The 27,375-nt window shown below is 39.0% G+C and overlaps 1 protein-coding gene across 1 annotated transcript in view; it reads right to left on the reverse strand.

Annotated features, from left to right (window-relative positions):
* The window catches only part of tgfbi (transforming growth factor, beta-induced), a 57,889-nt gene that overhangs the window by 15,527 nt on the left and 14,987 nt on the right, over positions 1-27,375 (reverse strand). Inside the window, exons 3-9 of the mRNA XM_048604023.1 lie at positions 22,494-22,558; positions 17,801-17,958; positions 12,873-13,037; positions 12,584-12,730; positions 6,867-7,008; positions 3,116-3,328; positions 220-357 (exon numbers count right to left, since the gene is read on the reverse strand). Of these exons, the coding sequence (XP_048459980.1) occupies positions 220-357; positions 3,116-3,328; positions 6,867-7,008; positions 12,584-12,730; positions 12,873-13,037; positions 17,801-17,958; positions 22,494-22,558 (1,028 nt within the window). The remainder of the gene's footprint in view (positions 1-219; positions 358-3,115; positions 3,329-6,866; positions 7,009-12,583; positions 12,731-12,872; positions 13,038-17,800; positions 17,959-22,493; positions 22,559-27,375) is intronic.

Here is a 27,375-nt window from a genome sequence, read left to right on the forward strand (position 1 = left end):
GACATTTCGGGTCTGGACCCTTCTTCAGGTCCAGGCCTGAAATGTCAGCTTTCCTTCTCCTCTGATGCTGCCTGGCCTGCTTTGTTTATCCGGCTCTACACCTTGCTATCTAACATTTTGTCTTGTTTCTTTGACAACTATGCTTGGCTGAATGAACATAAAGACAATGACATTGTTTACAATTTAAAAATAAATTGACAATGTACAGATTCATTTTACCTGTAAATGCTATATCCTGAGGAGCGAGTAGTGTTAAAGGTTCTCTTCCTTCTAAATGGGAGGTTAGACCGGCTTGTCTGAAGAGGTCACCAATCTTGGTAACACCAGGCTTGTTAGTCAATTCTAGGAGGGTTTTGGCTGTAAAACAGTCAAAATAGTTAAGTCTGTTAGAATAAATGGAGTAGCAAGTCAATAAGATTCTTTTAGGGTTGCGTGTTTAAATATGGAAAGATTTTGTCTAAATTAAAAAGAATATTTTTACCAGTTTGCATTTTACCTCCATTTGTCAACATAATGCAGATGTATCAATTACTTAAGACACACAGGTGTAAGAATCATGTCTTTTATTTTTCTGTTTTTAAGAACTGCTTACTTGCAAGAAGAATGAACTGTTTTTGCAAACTGGGATTTACGAGATAGCTGCATAATTTCACAGCAAGGAGTTTGATACCTATTGGGTTTGGCTATAGTTTAATTATTTAAAATAAATAATAATTATTTTTTAGGACAGAAACCTGAAGGTCTATGCCTTCTATCAATCTTGGCCTGAAGGTCAGGTAAATTTGTGTACTGCGGGGCTCTCAAACAAAACTAACTTTTGGCTTCACTCCAGGAATTGCAGGTCTTGATTGATGGCATGCTACCCCAATGGATTGTAACACAATACAGATGTTGCATATAGTCATTGTGTGTTCATTTACTGAGTTAGAGCTTTAATCAGAATTAAAGCTGTATAAATACCTAAATCAAAAATTATGCTTTACTTCTGATTATGAGGCAGTGAAAGAACTGAAATTAATAGCATAACAATTAAGTCTTAAAAGAACTTGCACAGTATCTGATGTAAGTAAAATAACTGAAAGAAAACATATTATCTGGGCATCAAACTGGCCTTGTTGATAATTGCAGACAAGCTTTACACACTACAGAAAAGAGGCAATTTAAATGAAAAGTTAATATTGAGTGGACAAGTGAGCATCTGAAAGCTATTCAGGGGTCAGAGATCAGAAAATAAATGAGTGCAAGGGAGGAAGTTGTTCAAAAGTAACAAAAGATAAAAGAGTTTGTGAACTCTGTACAAAAGTCATAACACAAAAATATATGGCAAACTCTAACCCACCCACAACCCCTTTTGACTCCTCCACTTTTGCTAAATTATCCCACTGCTTATCCAACATCTTGTGCTACTTGGGCAAATAATTCCTCCCATTAAACGTTGTGAAAATTGAAGCCATTGCTCTAAACCCTAGCTCAAAATTCTATTCTCTAACCACCAACTCCATCACATTATCTGGCAACAAACTGAGATTAAGGCAATCTGTTCACAACCTTCTTCAGAACTAAGGGTCACTGGAGCCGAAACGTTAACTCTGCTTTATCTCCACAGATGCTGCCACACCTGCTGAGTTTTTCTAGCAATTTCTGTGTTTGTTTCTGATTTCCTTCATCTGCAGTTCTTTCAGGTTTCTGTTCACAGCCTTGTTCTCATACCTGATACTGAGATGATCTTCAGACCTCAAATTTGTGGATATTTAAGTGACTTTCTTAAAATCATACATGCCTAAATATTCAAAGTTGTAATATGAAGGGATGTTGTCCACAGTGTTAGTTTCAATCACAATCAGTATATAGAGGTAGAGCTTAAAGTCAGTGAGACACATTCCACATCATCATAATTCCATTCCAACTATCTAATGTTTGATTAACATATGCAGTTAATTCCCTATTCATGTTGGAAAATCCTGTAAATATGTCTTGCTGATGTGTATGTTTTCAGCCAGACTAGCTGGTAATGCTGTGCATTCTATGTTCTAAAATCACTAATGCTTACTTCATATTTACAACACATGACTAAAAAAAGATCAATTGCCTTTAAGTATATCATTGCAAATCTTGTGACAAAAATCCCACCTGCATTTCCTGTATCTTTTCCTCACTGATCCAAAAGATTTTTCATGCCTTGACAGAGAAAATTTTATTAAAGTCTTTAAATTCGATCTCTGGAGACCTGGGTTCAGCTTCAGCAACCTAGTTTAGTCTTTTTGAGAACTGTATGATGTTGGTGTGTTTAGATCTTGCTGGATTTTGAGATAGCTGTGATACTGAACGCATTCTCAGAGGCAGAAAGCTGCTACTAATTGTCATAATTGTGAGAGGATTAATTATTAGTGCAGTTCTTGCTGCACAACATTTAGGCTTGAGCTGTTATTCACACCATAGAAGTGTCAGCCAGTGACCATCTATTACATGAGAGGATATAACCATCTCCTTTTGTTGAATGCCCCATCATGATATTCCGGAATTACCATTGTCCAGAAAATTAGTTGGGCCACAGAAATGGGGTAGGGTGGGTGAGTCTAGGTGGGATGGTCTTTGGAGGGTTGGTGTGGACTTGATGGGTTGAATGGCCTGCTTCCACACTGTAGGGATTCTCTGAAATTCTCACGGACTGATGACACACTTTATTGTAGTTTTGTTCTTTGATCGCTGGGCAAAATAACATTGGTTGTGACAGAAACAGTGGGAGATTGTATTTCCATCAGGGAATACCATAAAACCACAAGATTAAGAGCAAAGTAGCTGATCAAGTTTTTAAGTCATTCAAAGAAATCAAGGCTAAAGGTGGTTTGGCCTGGGGGTCATGTGCCTCAGACGAGGGTAGAGATTGAAAAGGAGGGTCCTTCATGGTAACCTCAGTCAGTACGAGAATTAAACCCACACTGTTGTCATCACCCTGCATAGCAAACTGGACATTCAGTCAACTGAGCGAACTGACCTCCTTATGAATAACTGTGTTTACATATGTTACATTGACTCTTACATTTATTCTTACAGCAAATTCCTTCAGTATTGAATGTTCATGAGACACAACCATAAACAATGGACTGCTGCTTACCAGAATCAGGGATCAGTAGCTCATTAACCATATGGATGACCCCATTTGTTGCTAGTATATCCTTGTCGGTAATAATGGTGTTACCATTGATTGTCAGACCGTCACCATTACAGCCGATCTCCAGTGTTGAGCCTTCCATGGTTTCCATAGGTACACCTGAGATGATGGCTTCCGCACACTGTACTTTTTTCAGAATGTGGTAATTGAGTAGAGCTGTGGAAATAATGCAGTGACAACTTTTCACTCATTTGTAGCTAAATTTTAAAAATGCTTTATTCTCAGATATTCCTTATAGACATATATATATACATAAAACACATGCACACAATTCAGTAAAATAAATATACAGTGGAACCTTTTGGCAGGAATCTTGTCCCTGAGTCAGAGGTTGTTGATTCAAGCTCCATTCCAGGATTTGAATACATAATTTAGGCTTCAATATAGTACTGAAGGATTGCTATACTACTGATTACAACGGTCCCTGTAGGTAATAATGTGAATTAAAATGAGATTGAGTTTGATTATGATGCCTTTTCTTGATTGAATAGATTGCCAACATTCAGTGTTCAAACACGCACATGCAGAATGTATACATGGGCAAGGCAGTGGTCGCATGACCAAAGTTAGAGAATGTGATATTAGGAGATGCATAACAGAATAAGTATTAAGCTGAGTTTAATATAGAAAAGAGAGAGAGTAGGGTACAATAATAATTACTCAGACAAACCAAAGATGGGAAATGGTGTTCGACAACATACCTAACAACATTCACAAAACTGATTTAAATTCAGAGATTGTATTACATTTTCAAAATTTGCTGATGTCATCAGACTGGTTTGACGATGTTAGTACAGAGGAAGACTTCAGTAAAATAATTGACAAATGAACTGCAATATATGTATGTGCAAGGTGGCAGATTTCAGCATGAGAAGTAAAAAGGGTACACACCCTTGAAAAATAAATGCCTAAAATAGACACAAGAACAAAGGACATTGGAGGACAAATGAACAATTTACTAACAGTAATGATGCAGATTAAAAATACCAATAAAATAAATTATTTTGTTTCATTTTTACAAATACAGAATTTTTAAAAAGACAGAAAAATTATGTAAAACATGCATGAGTATTTTGGAGCATTGTGAATTGTTCTGGTCTATTATAAAAAAGAAATTCAAGGGGGACTAATGAAGGGACAAATAAGAGTTTCGACAGTGGCATCAAACTGAGGGGATAAACTTGTCAGGAATGATTGAGTATGCTTGGACTCTTTTCTCTAGAGAAGGAGAATTCTTAGAGCGAACCGAATAGAAATCCATGAGAGTATGACTCAATTTGTTAGGGTTCGCATACAGAAGATGTATTCACTTGCAGTCTAACTGGAACTGTGGAAGCTATTTAACACAACTTGTCATTGTCAATCACATGGTTAAGGTGAAGGGCAAACAGGTGTTAATTGATTATAAATAATGTTACCTGTGCAGGGATCTTGTGGCACAGTGGTAGTGTCCCTTCGTCTGAGCCAGGAGGCCTATATTCAAATACCATCTGTTCCAGAGCTGTGTCATGACAATCACTGAACAGGTTGATTCAAAATATCTACAACCATTTACTTCAGGAAACTAGAGATGGATAATAAATGTGAGGACTGTATCTTGAAAACAAACAATATAGTCCCACCTGCTCCAGAGGAGAGCAATAAAATCTCTTGACAGATTGATTAGAAAATATCTAGGTGACAAAGTCTCTTGATGTGGGAGTCTTCCCCTTTACTATTGTTATGAAGTATATTGAATTCAACAGTCCCACGTAATAGGACACTAAGATGGCTCATGGACACCCAGTTCACCTGTATTTTCCATGTGCACTAAAACGGAGTCTCTTTTTTTTAAATGGACAGCCATGTAAGTTTTGTCTTTACTTCAGTTCCATGATCCTGATCTCTTCCCAGCTGGTAGCCGACCAAGTCAGAGGAGCTCCTTGTGGGTCTGATCCTGGATCTTATTAAGGCGGTTATTAACAGATTCAGACAGCAGGCCATGAAGGGAGTCATTAGACCTGACTGTCTGCCTCTTTTTCATGGTTCCATCCATGCTCAGGGATCCTTGGACAGGAAGCACGCAGTGTCCATATATGGATGAGGCCTTCTGCAACTAGTGGACATCATGAGAGTTGGAATACACTCTCTCTGCCCACAATAACATTTTCATTTAAAATTTAATTCGCTTTGAACATTTAGTTTCATTCGTGTATCTCTTTAAGGGGTATTCATGTTTTAATTTCATTTGTTTTAATTGATTTGATTTAAATTTGTTTAAAAGGGGACAAGGGTTTGCTACTGTGGAGTCCTCCCCTTTTCTATCAGGCCTTTGGCAGGGAGGCCTTTGTACACAACTGTCCTGCACAATAATAGACTGAAATGGTTCATGACACCCGGGCCACGTGTATTTTGTACAGCCTTGATAAGCCAATGGTTTGCTAGAATAAAAACAAAATTTAAGTAACAGCCCCTGTTTCTGTTTTTGAGTGGGCTGTTACTTAAGTTTTGTTGTTACGTAAGCGCCAAGCTCCTGATTAATTGACCAGTCAGTACAGAACGGTGCGTGCAAGTCAGAAGGCTTCCTTGTGGGTCTGACAAAGGTGCAATTATGAGGTTCAGATGGGAGAACTGTGAAGAGAGTTGTTGGACCTAATTACCTCCCTATCTTCCATGGTTATATCTCTGTCTAGGTATTTCTGGAGCGGGAGCATACAGTCTGCTCATTATGTGACCAGTAGCCATGTCAAGGGCTGGACTGTGTTATTTCCTCACCAAAACAAAATCTTAACTTGAATATAAATTTCATTTAAACATTTTTTTGTTACAGTACCCTTTAAAGGGCTGTCACTTGTTAATTTCCTTTAATTTGGTTTGATTTGTCAGTCCTAAAAAGAGTATTAAAAGGAGACAGCTGGGATACTAGGGCCAGTAGTTTTGTAAGACTGAATGCTTGAGAATAACGTAGCCATTAAGGAAGATCTTCATATCTTGATTCCTGATGTGCTAACTGTCTGAGATCCATTAATTGTACATGATGGTATTTATACTCAACTTGAGCCTCAACATCCAAGTCTAATACTGTAACCTCTATTCCCTCCTAGATATTTCCTAATCAATCTGTTAACAGATATTGTGACACACCTCTGGAGCAAGTGAGGCTCAAACCTGGGCCAGAGATAGGGACACTACCACTGCGCCACAAGAGATAAGTGGATCAGCCTGTTATTCCTTGCTTGATATGTAAATCAAAACATTGCTTCCATATCTTTTAATCTTTTCTGCCCCATCACCAGTTCCTCGAAAGTTTTTTTCCATATTAAGGTAACCAAAATTACACACAGTACTGTAAGTATGGTCTAACCAAAGTTCAATGTAAAATCCATTTGAACCATTAATAAAACATAATAATGAATCTAATAGAATTTTTTCCACAGCATTTAGAACGAGGGACTGGCTGCCACGAGGAGTGATTGAGGTGAAAAGCATGGATGTGTTTAACTTCAAACCGGAACAAATAAAAGTGGGAGGAAAGACTAAAGGAATATGCTGATAGGGGTTGATAAAGAAGGTTGAGAAGAGGCTTGTTTTGAGCACTGAGCCAAATGGTCCATTTTGTCCATGAATATCACATGAGGATATTTTGTAAGCAGAATAATAGGTGCCCTTTGGACTTACATTAACAGCAAAATTGCTTTGTTAAGTTCAATCTTACATTTCAGAGCCTCTGGATCTCCTAAGATTCTGTTCAGAGTTGCAGGTGGTATCTTTCTGAATGCTTCATCAGTGGGAGCAAAGAGTGTGTACTCTCCTTCTTGGCTAAGCATTTCCTCAAGCCCTGCAGCAGCTACCGCAGCCTACAACACACAGTACACAAAATGTATGTCTGAAACTTCGTTACTCAGCAAAATAATCTGCTATTTTAAAATTCAATAACTGTTATCACCTTAATATATTTCATCTGAATTCATATAAACTGTTTTTTTGATGGTGTGAAATACTATTGTCCACTGGAAACATGTTAGAAAATCGCAAGAGTAACTCTCCTGGGAAGGACTTTTCAATAAATAAATAAGCACTCAACACTCCCATCAGAAACACTTAATTGTGGGATTAGGTTTATGATATTTCATAGTATATAGTATATAGAAAAAAAGCACATTGGAAAGCTAACTGTTGCATGAACTTACAATTATACTTCATCTACCCATTGGGATGACACTTAAAAATCTTCGAATAGTCACTTTCTTTTTAATGGTTTTGATTTGTTTGGAAAATTGTAGATGGGAATTGAGGTTGCTTTTTGCAACTAATCTGAACACAGAAGGTGGATAAAATTAGAAACAGCATGGTGCCTGTCATATCAAACTAGTTACAGCTCAGATTCCAAAAGGGATTTTGAAATTGGAAGTCTCCAGTTGATCAGGATTACACTGACTGAGGCAAAGAGACTCAAAGCCAGGAAAAATCTCTGACATCGCTGATGACTGGAAATTCAGTCAAATTCAAAATGCAAGGAATCTGGTTTAAATCACAAAGTGAAACCAGGCAATTATTTGATTCAAGTTGTCTGGTATCAATACATAAACATTGCACAGATATATCCAATTGCAATGCATTTACTCTGATAAGGAAAGTGTTCATTTAGGTGTGATTTGCCTCATCGGGTCTTTGGCTCACTAGGTTTTGATGGCCCATCCTGTTTTCTTTTTCGTCTGCAACAGTTTGCCTTTGCACTACACATTCAAGGGCAGGGTGAGGAGGCAGATCCCAAAGTCTACCTCAATTGTGGGGAGGAGCAGGTGTGGGGCAGAATTGAGCCTGCCTTTTGGAGTTGTCATAAGGTACAAACCAGTCATTTAGCCAATTGAGCTAATCAGACAATCAGGGAAAATATTGACATGCTATGAAATTATAAATTAATGATTAAAATATTCCTTCTAGAATGATTTCAAGCCAATTAGTTTGAAATGGAAACTAGGTCAATCTCGTTAATCCAAGATAAAGAATGTTACTGTAGCTGGGACCTAGTCTACATTTTAATTGTTCCAAACATAATTACTTCACCTATCAACAATCAAGTTGACGTCAGGCCTTTTCCTGTGCTGTTCAGCTTTTCTGAGCATCAGTGAGGAACATCCTGTGAGCATAATCTGATCTGAATTTATCAAATTTACAGGTATGCTTTCATCTTAGTCTGCAGAATTAAACAAATTTCTGAAATATGCAAGGTTGCTTTCATTTTAGGCCTTTTACTGTCGGTCACCAACACATAGTCCGAACTGAAGACACCAAGTGTTAGTGCTACTCGTTGCTTCTTCCAGGCACTCTTGCATCTGTATCAATAAAACCAAATGGGGAAGATAACGTGGAAAATCCCCATTCTAATAACTTTCAACTGTTCTGTAGCCAAAAGAGGTATGCTGGAAGACTGGAGAACAGCCAATGTAGTACCGTTATTCAAGAAGGGAGCAAGGGATAAACCAGGAAACCACAGGTCAGTAATCCAACCTCAGTGGTGGGAAACTATTGGAAGCAATTCTGAGAGATGGAATTAATCTGCACTTGGAGAGGCAGAGGTTAGTCAAGAACAGTCAGCACGGTTTTGTTAAGGGGAGTTCATGCTGACCAACTTGACTGATTTTTTTCAAGAGTTGACCACGTGTGTAGATGAGGGTAGTGCACTTGACATAGTCTACTTGGATTTCAGCAAAGCTTTTGATAAGGTCCTGCATGTGAGATTGATAGCAAAGGTAAGATCCAAAGAAATGTGACTAAGTGGATCTAGAATTGGCTGAGTATCAGGAAGCAGAGGGTAATACTTAAATGGTGCTTTTGTGACTAAAAGTTAGTGGGATTCTATTAGGATCAATGTTGAGGTCGTTGCTATTTAGAACAAAGAACAAAAAGCAAAGAACAATACAACACAGGAACAAGCCCTTCAGCCCTCCAAACACATGCTGACACATTTTGCCTTTCCATACTAAAACTGTCTTCAGGATCCGTATCCCTCTATTCCTTTTCTATTCATATATTCATCCAGGTGCTTCTTGAATGTTGCTATTGTGTCTGCTTCCATCACCTCCTCTGGCAACACGTTCCAGGCACTTACCACCCTTTGTGTGAAAAACGTGCCTCGCACATCTCTTTTAAACCCACCCTCTCCCATTTTGAACCTCTGTCCCCTAGTAATTGACCCCTCCACCCTGGGAGAAGGCCTCATACTTTCTACTCTATCCATGCCATTCACAATCTTATGAACTTCTATCAGGTCACCCCTCAACCTCCTGTGTTCCAGTGAAAACAAACCCAGTCTATCCAGCCTTTCTACATAGCTAAAATCCCCCATACCAGGCAACATCTTGGGAAACCTTTACTGTACCCTCTCCAAAGCATGCACATCCTTCTAGGAGTGTGGTGACCAGAACTATAGGCAATATTTCAAGTGTGGCCTAACTAAAGTTCTATAAAGCTGCAGCATAACATGTCTATCCTTATACTCAATGCCTCTTCCAATGAAGGCAAGCATGCCATAGGCTTTTTTCACTACCTTATCTACCTGCGCTGCCACCTTCAGTGATCTGTGGGCCTGCACACCCAGATCCCTGGGCATATCAATACTCCTAAGGATTCTGCCATTCTCTGTATAATTTCCAACTGCACTTGACCTTCCAAAATGCATCATCTCACATTTTTCCGGATTAAACTTCAAAAACCGTTTTTCTGCCTATGCCTCCAACTATTTTATATCCTGCTGTACTGTCTGACAATCCTCCTCACAATCCGTAACTCAACCAATCTTTGTATTGTCTGCAAACTTACTAATTAGATCAGCTAGGTTTTCATCAAATCATTTATGTAGATCACGAACAGCAGAGGTCCCTGTACTGATCCCTGTGGAATATCACTGGTCATAGCCCTCCATTCCAAAAAGCATCCTTCAACCGCAACCCTTTGTCTCCTATGACTCAGCCAGTTCTGTATCCATCTTGTTAGCTCACACCAATAGCATTTGACTTCACCTTTTATACCAGTCTGACATGAGGGACCTTGTCAAAAGCTTTACTGAAGTCCATGTAGACGACATAACTGCTTTTCCCCTATCAGTCATCTTTGTCACCTCCCCAAAAGACTCTATCAAGTTAGTGAGGCACAAAACCATGCTATTTATCGCTAATCTGTGCATTTGTTTTTAAATGCTTATAGATCTTGCCCCTGAGAATGTTTTCCAATAATTTCCCCACCACTGACACGAGGCTCACAGGCCTGTAATTTCCTGGATTATCTCTGTTACCCTTCTTAAACAATGGGACAACATTGGCTATTCCCCAGTCCTCTGGGGCCTCACCTGTGGCCAAGTAGGATACAAAGATGTCTGTGAATGCTCAAGCAATTTGTTCTCTTGCCTCCCTCAATATTCTGGGATAGATCCCATCAGGACCAGGGGACTTATCTACCTTAATACTTTTTAAGACACACAACACCTCTTCCATGTTAACAGCAACTTGACTTAGAAATTCGACACTCCCTTCCCTGAGATCAGCCTCTACCAATTCCTTCTCTTTGGTGAATACCGATGCAAAGTAATTATTTAAGATCTCACCCACCTCTTCTGGCTCCACACATACATTCACTCCTTTGTCCTTGAGTGGGCTAACCCTTTCCCTAGCTATATATGTATTAAAAGATTCTCCTTAATCCTGTTTGCTAACAACTTTTCATGGCCCCTTTTAGCCCTTCTAATTCCTCGCTTAAGTTCTTTCCTATTTTCTTTATATCCTTCAAGGGTTTTGTCAGTCCCCATCCTCCTAGACCTTACGTATGCTTCATTTTTGTTTTTGACTAAGATCATAACATCCCTGGTCATCCAAGGTTCGTATAACTTGCCTCACTTCAATTTTGCAGGAATGTGCCACTCTTGAACTGTCATTTGAAATACTCCCACATGTCCAATGTGGATTTACCCTCAAATAGATACCTCCAATCAAAACTCTTCGGTTCCTGTTTAATGCAGTTGTAGTTTGCCTACTCCCAATTAAAAACCTTCACCCAAGGACTGCTGTTATCCCTATCCATGAGTAACTTAAAACTCACAGTATCATGGTCACTACTCCCGAAATGCTCCCCCACTGAAACTTTGCAGTATACATATTTAACTTTGAGTTGACCAGTAAGTTTGTGGATGATATGAAAATTGATGGAGTGTTAAATAGTCGAAAGGATCGCTTTAGATTACAGGAGGATACAGACGGGTTGGTCAGATGGGCTGATCAGTGGCAAATGGAATCTGGATAACTGTGAAGTGATGCACTTGGGCAGGACAAACAAGGTCAGGGAATACATGATAAACAGAAGTGCCTTGGAGAACTGAGGATCAGAGGACCTTGATGTCCACTGGTCCCCTAAGATATAGTGGAATACTTGCTTAAATTAGCTGATGCATAGGATTTAAGATCAGGGAGGTTATACTGGGACTGTACACATCACTGATTAGGCCACAGCTACAGTATTGTGTGAAGTTCTGAAATCTACATTAGAGGAGGGATGCAACTGCATTGGAGAGGGTGCAAAGGAGAATTACCATGATGTTTCCTAGGATGGACAGTTTTAGTTATGAAGAGAGATTGGACAAGCTGGAGTTGTTTTCTTTATAGCAGAGGAGACTGACTGAGGACATTATCGAGATGTATAAAATTATGGAAAGCATAGATAGAATAGCTAGGAAGGCACATTTGCCTTTGATGGAAGGATCAATAACCTGTTACATAGATTTAAGATAAAGGGCAAGAGGCTTCGAGGGGATGTGAGTAAAATCTTTTTCACTCCAAGTGTGGTGGGAATCTGAAACTCACTGCTAGTCAGTGTGACAGAGGCTGAAAGTTTCATAACGTTTACATAGTATTTAGGTGTACACTTACGATGCCAAGTCATACAATGCTATGGGCCAAGTGCTAGAAAATGGGATTAGAATATGACAGTGGTTGTGTCTGACCAGTGCAGACTCGACAGGCTAAGGGACCTCCTCCTATGCTGCAGACATCTATAACTCTTTGATACTTCATTCACCTGACCACCCTTAATATGCACTAATTGCAGAAGGAAACAATTAATTGAAGCCTTGAAAATCCCAAGACATTATAAAGCCACTGGAGGATCATTGACTTGTGTCATTGGCTCTCTTGTCCATAAAGTTTGTCTGTAATAAACTTCCTTTTGTGAAGAGCACAGAAATGCTTTGTTGCATAATTAATATCGTTTTTCTCTTATGAGCAAATAATAGAATGAGAAAACCATTGGCTGTGAAATTGAACTGTCAGATGAAGGGTATTAAAAACAGAATCCTAGAAACTATAATATCAACAGTTAAATACAAGATATATTCACAAAATAATCCTGCTTTATTATTCAAAGTGTAAATAATTTTATACATACTCTAAGCTGCTGAAAGTTATCATCAATTTCAAGAGTATCCTGAATGGTATTTGTAAAAGCCGTGATGACTCTGTCAATGACATGCACAACACCATTGGTTGCAAGATGGTCAGCCTTCATTATCCGAGCACAGTTAACTGTGACAATCTGTATTGAATATAAGGAGACAATAGTTGACACGGTATTCAAAATTATTTAAAATAATGAAGATTAAGGGATACAAAGGAATTTGTCAACAAGACATTCCAATATGTTTGCAGTGTAATTAAAAAGAATAAGTTTTTCTTACGCCATTGGGGTAGTGATGCACAAATATATTTAAATCTTGATACATTGAAGGCAATGTCACACCGTGCTTCAGTTCATCTGTGAGAATGCGTCTGTCAACCATATGGTAATGTAAGGCATTGAGCAACTCAATATTGACATTGCTTACGAGAGCATCAACTACTTCCTATATTTAAAGAAAAGAAAAAGCAATTAGATCAAATTGCTAACATTATTCCACCAATAGGTGCTCAACTAACATATTACTTATTTTCCCTCTTGCATGTCGTATATCAATGTAGGCAAGTACCCCTTATGATAGGGTACTTTATGATACATTATGATATAATGTTTAAGCTATGCAAATAAAAAGACAATAGAGCCAAAAAAAAAACAAAATAGCTGGCTTAATCCCATTTCAACTATATTGGAACATGTTCCATTTTATTTGGCCTCACCATCGTCGGGTTAAGTGGTGAAACAATAATTCATCGTTTTCACTGTAACCACCACCTGGTGATGCCTGGTTGGTGAAGTACATGAGTGTATTTTGTGAAAAATGATCAGGCCTCCAGCTCGGAGGGTTCGTAGATTGAAACTGTCCAACATTACCATTCAAGTAATAGATAAAATTGGTTAGATTTTGACTCTTAAGCTGTCAAGTGACAAACAGCTCTCTCGGGAAAACAGAAGTAGGCCACAATTTCTTTTGTGGACCTTGTTGAAGCAGGAGTACTGTCCCTGTGTCCACAAACTTAATTTAATACATATTTTAAAATGGTTTTGACTAATTCATATACTAAATAGGAATTGGTGTCCTATTTACATTCATAGGCCCTTAATTTCCATGTTAAACAGGGTCCATTGTCTGAAATAGGCCACTGCAATAAACCAATTGGAATATGGCCACATCACTGATGTTAACAGGGCAGTATGGCAACTGTGCCCATTTTGAGGCGGTTGACACCCAAATGATATTGTAGCTCTTGGGTGATACACTAGAGTGGCAACATCTTAGTATGGTCTAATGCCTTTGGGAGTGGTTAAGTAAAGGAAAAAAATTAGAAATAAGGAAAATAATGTTTGACTCATACAGCTTGATACCGTATGAATGTAGTTTCTATTACTTGTGTTACACTTTTTCATTTATAGTGTTTGTCATTCATTGTTACTGCCAATAATGGAAGAAGCTTATCATTCTTGGCTCAATGGTGACATTCTTGACTTGGGTTCAAGTCCCACCCCAGAGACTGGAGCACAGTCAAGAGATTGCCATTTCAGTGCACTGCTGAGGGAGGACTGTCCTATTAAAGTACATTATCACTGATGTTAAATCAAGGCCTTATCAAGGTCCTCTCATGTTGAGATTATCTTTTCATTCTTCCCACTGTTTGAGGGATTTTGGTATACCCAAACCAGCTGCTGCTTTTTAACTTATTCATTCATGGGATGTGGGGGTCACTGGCTGGGCCAGCATTTATTGCTGATTCCTAATTGCACTTGAGAAGATGGTGGTGAGCTGCTTTGTTGAACTGCTGTGGTCTCTGTGATGTGGCTAGAACCACAGTGCTGTCCAGGAGAGGGTTCCAGGAATTTGACCCAATAACACAGCAAAATCAGTGATATATTTCCAAGTCAGATTGATGAGTGGCTTAGAGAGGAACTTCTAATGGCAGTGCTCTCCACCCCACCAACCTCCGCACCCAATGTATCATTCTCTGCCACTTCCGCCACCTACAATCCGACCCCACAACCAAAGACATATTTTCTTCCCCACCCCTATTTGCCTTTCATAGGGACCACTCTCTCCATGACTCCCTTGTCCGCTCCACACTCCCCACTAAACCCACCACACCGGGCACCTTTCCCTGCAACCAGGAAGTACTCCACCTGCCCCGACACCTCCCCCCTCACCTCCATTCAAGGCACAAAACAAACCTTCCACATTAGACAGGGATTCACCTGCACATCCGTCAATGTAGTCTACTGAATCCACCGCTCCTGATGTGGCCTCCTCTACATTGGTTGTATCAAGCGGAGGCTTGGAGACCGTTTTGTAGAGCATCTGCACTCTGTTTGCAACAAACGACAACACCTTCGGGTTGCCAACCATTTTAACTCCCCCTCTCACTCCCTGGAGGACAAGTCCATCCTGGGCCTCCTCCAGTGTCACAATGACACCACCCACAAACTGGAGGAGAGGCACCTCATATTCTGCTTCGGAAGCCCACAGCCCGATGGCCTAAACGTAGTTTTCACCAGTTTTAAAATCTCCCCACCGCCAACCTCATCCCATGTCCAACCCTCCCTCTCATCCCCACCTCCTTGACCTGACACCACCTGTCCATCTTCTCTCCCACCTATCTGGCTCTCCCACCTCACTGACCAATCCCCACCACTCCCTGCCTGCACTCACCTGTCACCATCCCACCTACCTTCCCCAGCCCCACCCCTCCTCTCTCTATTTATTTCTGAGCTCCCTTCCCCTCCCTATTTCCGAAGAAGGGTCCCAACCCAAAATGAAAACTTTCTTGCTCCCCTGATGATGCCTGGCCTGCTGCTTCAGCTCCACCCTGTGTTGTCTCTGATTTCATCATTTGCAGTTCTTGCTATCTCTGCTTTGTCCTTGATGGTTTCAAACCTCTTGACTTTTGCTCAAAATGTTTCTACCAGGCAACTGGGGAGCATTACATCATCATATTCCTGTCTTGTGCCTTGCAGATGGTGAGCTGGCGTTTCGGAGTCAGGAAGTGAGTTATTTGCTGCATGATTCCTAGCCTCTGACTTGCTCTTATAGCTACAATATTTATATGGCTAGCCCAGTCTAGTTTCGGGTCAATGGTAACCTCTAAGATGCTGATAGTGGGGGGTCCAGCAAATGGTAATGCCATTGAATATCAGGGGGCAAGGGTTAGATTCTCTCTTGTTAGGAATGGCTATTGCCTAGCACTTGTGTAGCATAAATGATACTCACACTTGTCGATGCAAGCCTGAATATTGTCCAGGTTTTGCTGCAACTGTAGCAACTTCAGTGTCTGAGGAGTCAAATGGTGCTGAACATGGAACAATCATCAGCAAATATCCAAACTTTCAAACTTATTATAGCAGAAAGGTAATTGATGAAAAAGCTGATAGCTAAAGATAGAATAGAATAATAGAATTCATAGAATTCTATGAAAGCTGAAGATACTTTGGTTTGGATACTATTACAACATCGCTTTTTGCATTCCTTCAGCAGCATGTTCCCAACTCACTAAATCTATCAACTAAACGAACAAGTGCATGGGAACACTACCACCTGCAAGTTCCCCTCCAAGTGTCATACCTGCCTGACTTGAAACTATATTGCTGTTCCTTCACTGCCACGAGGTCAAAATCCTAGAACTCCCTTTCTGATAGCACTGTGGGTGTCCTGACACCCATGGTCTACAACAGTTCCAGGCAGTAGCTCACCATGAACCTATGAAGGGCAACTGTGGATGGGCAATAAATGCTAGTCTAGCCAATTATGCTTGCATCCCATTAAACAGTAAAACTTAAAACAGTAACCAAAGTTTCAAGAATTTCAATAGTTGTAAGCGTGCATTGGGACATCCTGAGATTATGGAAACCATTATATTAATTTTATTTAATCTATTTTGGATGTTAGCACAGTTAGCTTCTTAATTGTAAGACCTGGTCTATAAATGATATACATATAATATCAGACAAAGTGAATATATCAGAAGCTGTTAAAGTAGTACAGCTCATTTGGATCAGTTCAAGGTAATCAAACAGTGCTAACATAGTTTTGTGAAAGGGATATCACGATTGACCGATCTATTCAAGCTCTTTAAGGAGGTAACACATGCAATGGATAAGGGGGTGCATTATAATATGATTTCCAAAAAGGAGCAACATCAAAAGTTATTGCAGAAAATGAGAAGTTCATAGGGTACTGAGTCGCTTATAGGCAAATTTGCTGATAACACAAAGATGGTAACAAACCAAGTTGCGCAGAGCACTTAAGGAGCTACAAAAAGACATAGATAATTTAAGCACATGGCTAAAGATACAACAAATAGTGTATAACTTGCGAAAATATGAAATTGTTAATTTCAGCAGGAGGGCATAAAAAGAAGCATATTATCCAAATGATGAGAGATTGCAGGGAGCTAAGATATAAAGGGATCTGGATATCCTTGTGCATGAATCACAAGAGGTTAGAATGCAGGTCCAGAAAGTAATAAGGAAGGTTAATAAAGTATTGTATATCGCAAAGGAAACTGATTCAAAAAGGAAGCAGTTTATGCTTCAGTTATACAGGCATTGGTGAGACCACAAGTGGAGCACTGTGCACAGAATCAGTCACCTTACTTAAGGAAGGATGTAAGTGAGTTGAAGGCAGGTCAGAAAAAGTTTACCAGACTAATACTTGGGAGAAAAGGGTTGTCTTACAAGGAAAGGTTGGACAGGCTCGGCTTGTATCCATTGGAGTTTAGAAGCGTAAGAAGTGATTGGATTGAGACACAAGATCCTGAGGCAATGTGACAGGGTAGATATGGAGAGAATGTTTTATCTTATGAAAGAATCTAGACCAAGGAGATCACCATTTAAAAATCAGGGGTCACCCATTTAAGGTGATTAGGCGAGTTTTTCTTTCTCTCTCAGAATGTCATTACTCATGGAACTCTCTTCCTGAAAAGGTGGTGGAAGCAGAGTCCTTGAATATTTCTAAGGCTAAGGCGGATAGATTCTTTGAAGCAAGGAGCCAAAAGTTAGGCAAGAATGTGGACTTGAGATTAAAATCAGATCAGCTATGATCTTATTGAATGGCAGAGCAGGCTTAAGAGGCTGAATACCTGACTCTTATTTCTAACTTATGTCCTCTTTTATTTGCATAACAGTGTTAATGATAGTTTCACCGACTTCAACATAAAGTAAACTATAAAAATAGCATTAAATGCTTACAGCTGGAAGAGCAGCCCAGGCTTCATTACTGGGAGCAAACATTGTGAATGTCCCAGGTCCTTCAATCTCTGGTCTGAGTTTGGCTTGGTCTGAATAAAGCTGAGTGGAGCTTGATCCAACATTCCCCAAAGTGTTGTAGATATTATCAATTGGTAAAGCTATAAAATTGGAGAAAAGGATAAAGATATCATTTCATTACGCATAATTCCATAAAGTGTTAGCCTTTGTAGTGATATGAAAGTTTGGCAAGAGAATTATAAAATACAATGTAATTGAGTTTGCTATTATTTAGTTAAAATCACAAATGTATTTCATGGCAAAATACAAATTTGGTACTTTCTTACATAGTTAACAGATGTAGAACTAAAATTGGTTTGCTCCCAATGTCAGGCATAGGTACTGTGATTCACAATCAGTGCATGCATAGCTTTTGCTTCCTGTCTCCTCATCTGAAGGATTGTAGTGTTCAGAAGGTATTGCTATGATGCAAAATGCATTGAGCATTTTCAGGGCTGAAATGAATACACTCTTGGTCTCTCAGGGTATCAAACAATATGGGGGGAGGACGGGTCACCAAGAAAGTGGAATTGAGGTAGAAAATAAACCATGATTGTCTGGAATGGCAAAGAAGGCCCAAGGGCCCATGCCCCACACCTGCTTCTATTAACTTCTTATGCTCAGAGGCATTTGCAGCTTTGCTTGTACTGAGAATAAAGCACCGGTGAGGATAGGGTAACACTCTCTTCCACATACAGCAAATAAATACCTTATCTGCAAAGTGGATGGCCAGTTCCTTAAACAGCACCTTCAGCTGGGAGGCATTTATATAGGAAGTACACTACACCTGCATGGTCCAGGTTTACAGGATGCCTGTCAAATCATCTTGAAAAGCGAATTCATGTCATGAGCTGCCCACTAATCTTTTAATACATATATGACACCATTCTATAGCGCCTTGCCCACAATGAGGTATCACGTATACCATGTTGGAAGTGGCCAGAAACATTGCACCTGTCACTTTGAGGCCCGCAGCTTTGGTCTTTTGAAACCAAACTTTACAGCCATAAGAACCGAAAGAACCGCAGATGCAGAGGCTCAGCAGTTCTGAGGAAGGGTCACCGGAGCCGAAACGTTAACTCTGTTTTCTCCTTCACAGATGCTGCCAGACCTGCTGAGCCTCTCCAGCAATTTTGTTTTTGTTCTTGTTTACGGCTATAAGCTTGGACTTTCAAAACCTGAATAAATTGTGGTTGTGTAAAACTGTCATTTGGGGACATCTGCAAATCATTATTGTTGTTCTAACATCCACCCTAATTTTGAATATCTAAAGGTAGAGAGAAAGCTACCTAGAGACCTTGGTCGGTCACATGGTGAGGCAAGAAATATAAATATGGAGTAGCAGATTTTAAAGGACTGTAGTTCACCATGAAAGGTGAAGTTGAGTTTGTACAGAAGTGGACTAAATTTCATAATAGCTGGATAGTAATGTATAGTTGAACATTGCTCCCTGGCACATTCAAAAGTTGCAGATTCTGTTGTAGAAGCTGCAACATGGCTGGACTTCCTTCTTTGAGGTGAAGACCATTTTCCAATAAAAGTACACAGTTATATGATTAGAAGAAGGTTTACTAACTGCGTCAATTCAATTACAAAGCTCCCTTGAATCTGACTCTCAGGAATGAAAATGTGGATGATTTTTTAAACTGGGACGTAAAAGACCTGAATGTTGTAAGTAAATTTACTATCAATAAAGATGGAACTGTCCCAAACATTTTTTAAAATTCTGTGCAGGTATACTACTCAAGGATTTATTGCAGAAAAGTCAATGACACAATAAGTGATCAGTATTCCTAAAAATTGCTTTTGGGGCTAAGAACCTGTAGAAGTCTCCTGGTCTATAACAACCTCCAGAGTATTTGATACATTGTGGGATCTTCTTGCAACGTGCACTCTTGGGAATTTGTGCTCAAGCTCCTACAGGTAGTATAGTAACAATAAGAACTTTGGCCAGAAACTGCTGGGGATGAATTGCCCAGATTAGATTTCTTGCTGATTCTACGTACAGACAGTGAATGATACTCCCCACACAGCATTAAGAGGAACAAATGTTTTTCTTTGAGAGAGGAGGTCAGTTCATATGCAGCTTCCTAAGGCAGACATTAATTTAAAGAAAATCTAGTCCAGCAATTCTTGCCTTGGGCTTTCCTCATGAAGATATGCATGTTAGTATTGGGATCAAGACCTGTTGGAACCTAATAAAGTCTCAATTTGGCTTGAACGTTTAGATGAGAACATGTTTGCAATTTTAGATCTATGGAAGGATTGCATTCATGAATAAAATTAACTATTGATGTCAATTGGATTGAAAGTAGGAATGTTTTAAAACTATGTAGAATTTGCTATTGTGTGTGGGTTCCTTCAAACCAAACATGATCTGGTATGGATTGGGAAATCCATCTTTCTGGTTTACCTTGAAGTGTTGTTGAGTAACCAATCATAGAACATAGAACATAGAACATAGAACATAGAACATAGAACATTACAGCGCAGTACAGGCCCTTCGGCCCTCGATGTTGCGCCGACCTGTGAAACCAATCTGAAGCCCATCTAACCTAAACTATTCCATTATCATCCATATGTTTATCCAATGACCATTTAAATGCCCTTAAAGTGGGCGAGTCTACTATTTTTGCAGGCAGGGCATTCCACGCCCTTACTACTCTCTGAGTAAAGAACCTACCTCTGACATCTGTCCTATATCTATCACCCCTCAATTTAAAGCTATGTCCCCTCGTGCTAGCCATCACCATCTGAGGAAAAAGGCTCCCACTGTCCACCCTATCTAATCCTCTGATCATCTTGTATGTCTCTATCAAGTCACCTCTTAACCTTCTTCTCTCTAACGAAAACAGCCTCAAGTCCCTCAGCCTTTCCTCATAAGACCTTCCCTCCATACCAGGCAACATCCTGGTAAATCTCCTCTGCACCCTTTCCAATGCTTCCACATCCTTCCTATAATGTGGTGACCAGAACTGTACGCAATACTCCAAGTGCGGCCGCACCAGAGTTTTGTACAGCTGCAACATGACCTCATGGCTCCAAAACTCAATCCCTCTACCGATAAAACCTAACATACTGTACGCCTTCTTAACAACGCTATCAACCTGGGTGGCAACTTTCAGTGATCTATGCACATGGAAGTTTATTGAATTATTGCAGTCATTTATAGATTACATGAATACGACCTACATTACTACTAAGAATTTTAGGAACACATTAGTCACAGGTCTGTGTCCTATCAGCTCCTTCTTAACTCTGACCAATTCCACACGGCATCCCAGTGGATGATGCATACTGTATTCAAACAAATATTAACTTTTTCAGACTCTTTCAGATCCAGAGATGACTGCGTCAGTTTTGATTGCAAATTTGTGTAGGGAGACTAGGGTTGAATCACTTGATGGGAAGCGTAAGAAAATTCACACAATCAATCTCTTCTATGTAAATTTAATTTTTAGTCATCCAACATAACTTCACATTAATTTTAAAGTTGAATTTAACAATTGCAATAGTAGTTTTACTCACAACAGGTCTTAAGCACATAGATACAACAGTGAACAACAGTCAGAACAGCATTCAGCTTCTTATAGGAGTAAATTACGGCAGATGCTGGAATCTGAACTGAAAACAAAACATGCTGGAGATCATAATGGGTCAGGTAGCATCCATGAAGAGAAAACAAGCTAACATTTTGAGACTAGATGCCTCTTCATCAGAGATCTGAATGCTAGCTTGCTTTCTCTCTATGGATGCTGCCTGACCCACTGTGGTCTTCAGCTTCTTACAGTTCTGAAGAAGAATCACTGGACTCAAAAAGTTAACTTTATTTCTCCACTCACAGATGCTGCCAGATGTGCTGATTTTCTCCAGTGCTTGTTTTACATCTCCAGCATTCACAGTATTTTGTTTCTATTGTAGCCCTGAAACTTGTTTCATGTGTTTACATTACTGTTGATCTGTTCCCCGACTACTTTCCTTCACCTTTTCTCCTTACCTAAGTAAAATCAATTGATTTTAGTTTTAAAAATTTCACTTGATTTAGATTTTTGGAGGAGAGAATTTCTGATTTCCACTTGCCTCTGGATGAAGATGTATTTCCTGATTTCCTTCCTAAAGGGCCAAGTTCAGATTTAAAGATGATGGTTGCTGTTCTGGATTCCCCAACCATGTATTGAAAACTGTGGGATTGAAAGTAACCTATGTTATATCCAACCAGTTAATATAAAGCAAACATAATGGGCAAAATGTGAAGTTAACCCCAGAAGGTTGGGTCAGAGTCAATGGTGGGGGGGGATCTTATAATGACATTATGGCAGATATGCCACTAGTTCTCAAACTGATGAAATAGGCTCATTGGAGCAGGCCTTAAATTCCATCAAATGAGTTCTAGGTTTTGGGTTCAGCCTTTTCAAAAGTATTTCTGACTTACTCTTAAGTAAAAATAGAAAGTGTTGGGAGAAACTCAGTAAGTCAGGTAATATCTGTGGACAGAGAAACAGAGTTAATCTTTTGAGTCCAAGATAACTACCTTCTCTGTATTTTCCCGATCCAACTCTGGTTATTTTAAAGCAATCATTAAGTCAATTTATTCTGTGATATAATAATGATCTATTAATTAAAGGTTAAATCTTACCAACAGGGCAGCCTTTCTCACCCTGCATCCTCGAGTATCCAGGGCAGCATTCATATCTTAAAATCCTGTAAAACAATTCATCATAAGTTGCCAATTATGGAAGGATGGTTTATTTCTCCCTGCTAGTAAAATAGAAAAGTTGCAGCATAACATTACGCCTGAAGAAGGCTTTATTAGGACTACAGTTTAGTACAAGTTTGAATTTCTACACTGAAAACAAATGTTTTCTAATTCTAGAGGGAAAAATTATAATAGAACAGTTTAGTTATTAACAAATAACTGTGGGACTCTGAATTGTGTTTAATATAACATTTCAATCTACAATGTTATTCCGGGCTAAGAATCAATCTGCTAAGCATTCTTTATATATGGAATCAGATCCTTTCAAGTTTGATAATGGCCAATAATTGCAAAAACGGAAGCTCATTCTGTGTCCTAGGCTTTGGTCCAGTTCAGCTTAGTTGGTTATACGTGTACTTTTATATTGAAGTTCCACACACCAGGCTTGTCAGCAAAGATGCTTCAAAATAAAACTAGGCTTTGCATCAAAAATAACTTTCATTATTTGCTAGTACAGAACTTGAATATTGCCAAAGGCAGACACATTTTATCAAAGCTTCCCACACATCAGGAAGACTAAGTCAAGGGGAATACCAAAATGTATACTGCTTGAGAAGAGAGTTCTAATTGATCAGAAAATGAACTCTAGAGAATGTATCAATTCACACTGATTGACAGTTAACTTTCAGGCTTTGTTTAAATTTTAAACCAGGCAGATTGACCCTGCTAATGGCATTGGCCTGAGAATTCAACCAGAACATGGCTATTACCTATTTTGTTGAGTTCAGCACATTCGCTTTGGCATCACCTGTACCAATCAACACTTTTTTCTCAAGTAGTATGCGTGTTAGTTTCTCCCCTTGAATCAGTTTTCTTATGAAATGTTCAGATGAGAGGAGAATAAAAGGTTTCAACTAAATGTACCGTTTTAACAACACAAAGATGACTTTATGTACTTATTGCCCGAAAAGTTTTAAGAGTAAAACAGCACAACAATGACTAGAAATAGTAGTTGCATGACCAAACCTTACACACTCCAAAGACATTGATATACAATCAGCCTGTCTAGAAATCTTTGCCAGAATCAATCACCGTGAAGATGAATAAGCTATCTCTCAACCGATTCACAAAACACCCAATTACCTGTGTACTCCACTGGGAGGGGATAAACATTTGATATAATCACATTAAACAATGAATTCTGAGAAAGCAATTCATCCAGCCATAATCTTATGTAAATCATGGGCTTGGAATTCATTAGCTATGGTCATGTTTGAATAACTGGTCAGCTGGAAATAGAGGATCATATGGCAAGAAAACTAACTCTCTTTTGATTTATGAAAGTACCTTTTACCAGGCAGCAGAGGAGCAGAAGAGATGCTGAAGGGCAAGACCCCTAAGTGGTAAACACTCCATCTTTCTCCCCATCAAACCTGCAAGTCTAATCCTGTCTGTTGATTGAAAATCCACCCAATTCAGGGAGTGAGCTAAGAAGTAACCTAAAAGCTGCTGAATCTGTAAGAATGGATATGAATAATTTGTGGACGTATTTGAATTGTCTTGGTGTCAAATCCAGAGGGACAATTAAGTTCAGCCTGAAACCATCCAAGTCTTCAATTTACAAGATCCCTGTATTAATAAATTCTATGGAACTTCAAAAATACGGCTAAAACTGTATTTCTATACCATAACTTATTTCTGTTTGCATGTGACACTGAGAGTGCATGTGTTCTTGAAGGTCAGAAGTTCTTTATTACTTTATTTAAACTGGGTTAAATATAATAAACACAAGTCTCTTTTTTTCTTTTTGGGAAACCTGTCTGTTTTTTTTTCCATCACAGTATGTAAACAGTTAAGCACTTCATGAAATGGCAAGCATATATTCCTTTCAAAAAAAAAGACTGTCTTGGTCACATAAGGAGTGGGAAATAGAAGAGAGCCATTCTCCCACTATCCCTCCTCAATTTATTCTAACAGGAACAAAAAGGAAAGTGGGAAATTTGGTTCAGTGACAGAAATTAGAGAGAAGTATTGAACAATCATTTTTCAGACTGAAGGAATGTGATGTGGTTTCCCAAGAGTCAGTACTAAGATGATTACTTTTCTTGATGATGTTAATGACCTAAACTCGGGTGTGCAAGATATAATTTCAGAATTTCAGATAATTTTGTAAATTGGGAAATATTGTGACCTGTGAGGAGGAAAGTGATAGACTCCAATGATGGAAATGCAAGCGTCAGATGAAATTTAATGCCGAGATGTGTGAAATGATACATTTTAGTGGGAAGAACAATATAAAATAAGGAATGCAATTCTAGCAGGAGTGTAGCAGCAAAGAAACCTGAGGATTTATGTATCATGTGTCGAAATGTGCCTTTAAGAGGGGTTTGTTCTGTCTTGCTTCTCTTGCAGAGAGGTATTGTAAACCTGGTACCGAGGTGTCTGCTCCATGGAAAGCAAAGTAAATAGCTTTGGTAGAAGCATGAGCGGGTGGAGGCAAGCTCATGGAAACCCAGGGTTTTAGTTTTGCTTTTTAAAGTTGGGGTTTTTGGAATTGAAGCTGCTAGATACAGCTCTTCCTGCTGCTGCAAAAAGCTTGAGTTCTCTCTCTGCTGCTAGATTCACGCTTTCTGCTTTTTCTTTATTCTGAATCTAGTTTTCTGAATTTGCCTTTCCCAAGGATGTGTTTATGGGATGCTGTTATATTGGAACAGTTAATGGATAGTAGTTAAATGATATATTATTTTGTTAAGTTTGTTTTGGTAGAGTTTAAGTTGTGCCAATTCTTTTTAATTTTTTTGTTTGTGTTTTAACTATGGTGTAAGAATAAAGTGTGCTTTGCATAAAGCCTAGCAGTTTGACCAATTGAATTGCATCCAGAATGCAGCACTTTATATTTGCCTTCAAATAAGTTAAAAGTTAGGGTCTCCTTAACATGTTTTGAGGGGGTTTGGTCTTGTCCATAACAATAGGGTAGATTGCAAAACTAATTTGAAAAGCAGAGATAACAAGGTGTAGAGCTGGATGAACACAGCAGGCCAAGCAGCATCGGAGGAGCAGGAAGCTGCCGTTTCGGGACTAGACCCTTCTCTCCAGCATCGGCACTTCCTACTATCTCTGTACTAATTTAAAAAGCACATGTGATTCTGAACTTTCTAACTAGCACCATAGATATAAAAGCAAGGAAGTATTGGTGAACATTGGGTACAATACTCCTGCAGACCCAATCTGGGCACTGCACTTGAGGAAGATGTGAAGGCTTTAAAGAGGCTGCAGAAAAGATTTGCAGGGTGATTCAGGGATGAACAACTTCAGTTAAGTAGATAGATCGGAGAAGTTGCAACTCTTCTTCTTGGAAAAGAGAAAGTCAAGAGGAGATTTGACAGATGTGTTCAAACTCATCTAGGGACTGGACTGGTTAGGTTGGGAGGCATTGTTTACATTGAAAGAAGTTTCAAGACACAAGACACTGATTTAAAGTGAATAAGAACTCAAAGCAACAATGGAAAATGCTTCACACAAGGAATGGTTAAGATAGCATGTTCAAGGCAGTCAATTGTGGCTTTCAAAAGGTAATGTAATAAGCACTGAAAGAGAAAAAATGCTCTTTGCTCTTGCAGAAAGAGCTGGCACAGACACAATGGGCTGAATAACCTCCTTCCGTGCCAAAAGGCACAACTGTGACATTCTCAACTTTAGCACCAAATCGAGCACTTCACACGAACCTAGGGGAAGTAAAAGGCAGGTTACTGACAACTTTCAGGCTTTTCCAGCAGCAGTGCACTACAGAGGTCACCAGCTCAAACATAAACCTTCCTCCTCTGCAACAACCCCTGAAAGCTCATTTACAGTGTATGACAGTGCCTGTGAAACATGGACACATCATCTACACGCAATGCACTCTGATCATGTTTTATACTGCCAATAATTTACATTAGGAGCAGTTTACACTGGAAATTCATCATCCTGGTAGTACATTATGATAAATTGCTTTTTATAAGTGGCATTTTACACTGCCAGTACTTATGTTGTTGATACATTTCCCTGGAATTTCATAGTAACAATACTTGATGCTGACTCTATGAGTTCCTAACATCTCATTGTTCAAGTGTAAGTATTATCAATCACTTTGTAGGACAATTACAGCTTTATAGCTGTTTAATTTACACATTTAGTTAAAAAAAAGTTGAAAACTCAATTTATTACTTCCAGAAAATTTAGAAAACAAAAGAAATTTTGAATTCTCCCTCAAGCATGAAGTCAAGATCATGCAGTTTGCATAAATTCTTCATTAACTTTTCAGACAAATAGAAAATAGAACAGAGATAAAAAGCATAAGCAAAAAACATTTGCCAGAATTGTTTATAACAAAATTATGTTAATGCTCATTAATGTTTTGAACTATTAGCTATATATTATGAGGGTGTGCACTCTTGGCAGTATAAAATGATGGGATTATAGAGATACCAGAGCAAAGTGACAAAGTCATAGCTATTACAAGTTTGATCAAAGGGCATACAATTCATTGAAGATTTATGACAAGTAACTACAAAACCTGTTACTTTTGTTGGTTGCACAGCAGCATGACCTTTCAATGTTTCATGTTACACCCCCAACAGCTGTTATTTTATCGTAAGAATATATCACCTTAATATTGCACAATTTGGCCATTGGATTCTGACAAATATCTCTATATATTTTCTAAAATCCTCTTATTCATTTCCATTTTCTCTCGTAACTGGAATTTCAAATGTTCAAACTAAGGGTTTATACAGAGCTAACAGTACAGTTGCACATTCCGCAATAGCATAATAAAATTTAT

Source organism: Rhincodon typus, chromosome 12 (genome assembly GCF_021869965.1).
Source record: "Rhincodon typus isolate 14 chromosome 12, sRhiTyp1.1, whole genome shotgun sequence".
NCBI classification, from domain to species: Eukaryota; Metazoa; Chordata; class Chondrichthyes; order Orectolobiformes; family Rhincodontidae; genus Rhincodon; species Rhincodon typus.